This window comes from Formica exsecta, unplaced genomic scaffold, assembly GCF_003651465.1.
Source record: "Formica exsecta isolate Colony F162 unplaced genomic scaffold, ASM365146v1 C16337788, whole genome shotgun sequence".
Classification (NCBI taxonomy): Eukaryota; Metazoa; Arthropoda; class Insecta; order Hymenoptera; family Formicidae; genus Formica; species Formica exsecta.
The window spans coordinates 1-764 of NW_021846750.1; the positions used below are offsets into that span (position 1 = coordinate 1).

Genomic DNA, 764 nt, shown 5'->3' on the forward strand with positions numbered 1-764 from the left:
ACCATAATTCATACATAATTTACAAATCTAAGTACAATAAAATAATTATTTAAAAAGTCGAGTGTTCATTTCGTTTGAGTCACAAAAAAGTTAATCTTTTTAACCCATCCTGTATATAATGACGAATTTCCAGTTAATATACTTACTTAAATGATGTCGGTCCGTTTCCTTTGGTGAAGTTGAATGAGGGCCGACTGTCGGGATCAAAAACTACTGCGGGAGTAGTAGTAGGAGGATTATAATTGAATCCTCCAGTTGGTGTGGACGACTGTAACATAATACATACCACAATTACTAATTGATATAATTATAAATTATATTATAATTTTGAGAAATATAAAAAAATGATTTTAAAATATAATATATATGGAAGGAGAGGGAAGAGAGATTACACTATCTTATCTTATTAATTGATGAAATATATATATATGTAATTAACTCATATTTACCATTCCTCCAAAGTTAAAGCCTCCTGACGCTGCAGCGGGTGGAGCTGCAGATGCAAAATTGAATCCTGTACTAGACAAAGGGGTAGACGAAAACGATGGTGATGTTGCTTGAGTTTGTGGATTTGCCTGTGGGGCACCGAACATCGGAGTTATTGCTGCGCCTTGACCGAATGCCGCCGGTGTTTCTTGTTTAGGCGTGTTAAACGCAAAACTGGCGTTGTTATTCGTCGAAGCAGTATTAGCTCCGAATGTACCACTACCGAACATATTGTTACTAGTCGGCAATGTATTCGAATTGTTACCAAATGTGAAGAG

The 764-nt window shown here is 35.7% G+C and overlaps 1 protein-coding gene across 1 annotated transcript; it reads right to left on the reverse strand.

The window, feature by feature from the left end:
• Positions 1-32: 32 nt before the first annotated feature.
• Positions 33-758, reverse strand: LOC115234947 (nuclear pore complex protein Nup58-like). The gene is made up of 2 exons (XM_029806413.1): positions 450-758; positions 33-268 (listed from the first exon to the last, which is right to left on the reverse strand). The coding sequence occupies exons 1-2, from the start codon at positions 714-716 to the stop codon at positions 143-145; spliced, it is 393 nt and encodes a 130-aa protein (XP_029662273.1). The 5' UTR covers positions 717-758; the 3' UTR covers positions 33-142.
• Between the last annotated feature and the right edge of the window lie 6 nt (positions 759-764).

Coding starts and splice junctions, on each gene's coding strand:
- LOC115234947 (XM_029806413.1), bottom strand. CDS start 716: ATGTTCGGTAGTGGTACATTCGGAGCTAATACTGCTTCGACGAATAAC. Junction 269..449: donor GCTTTAACTTTGGAGGAATG/GTAAATATGAGT, acceptor ATTATGTTACAG/TCGTCCACACCAACTGGAGG.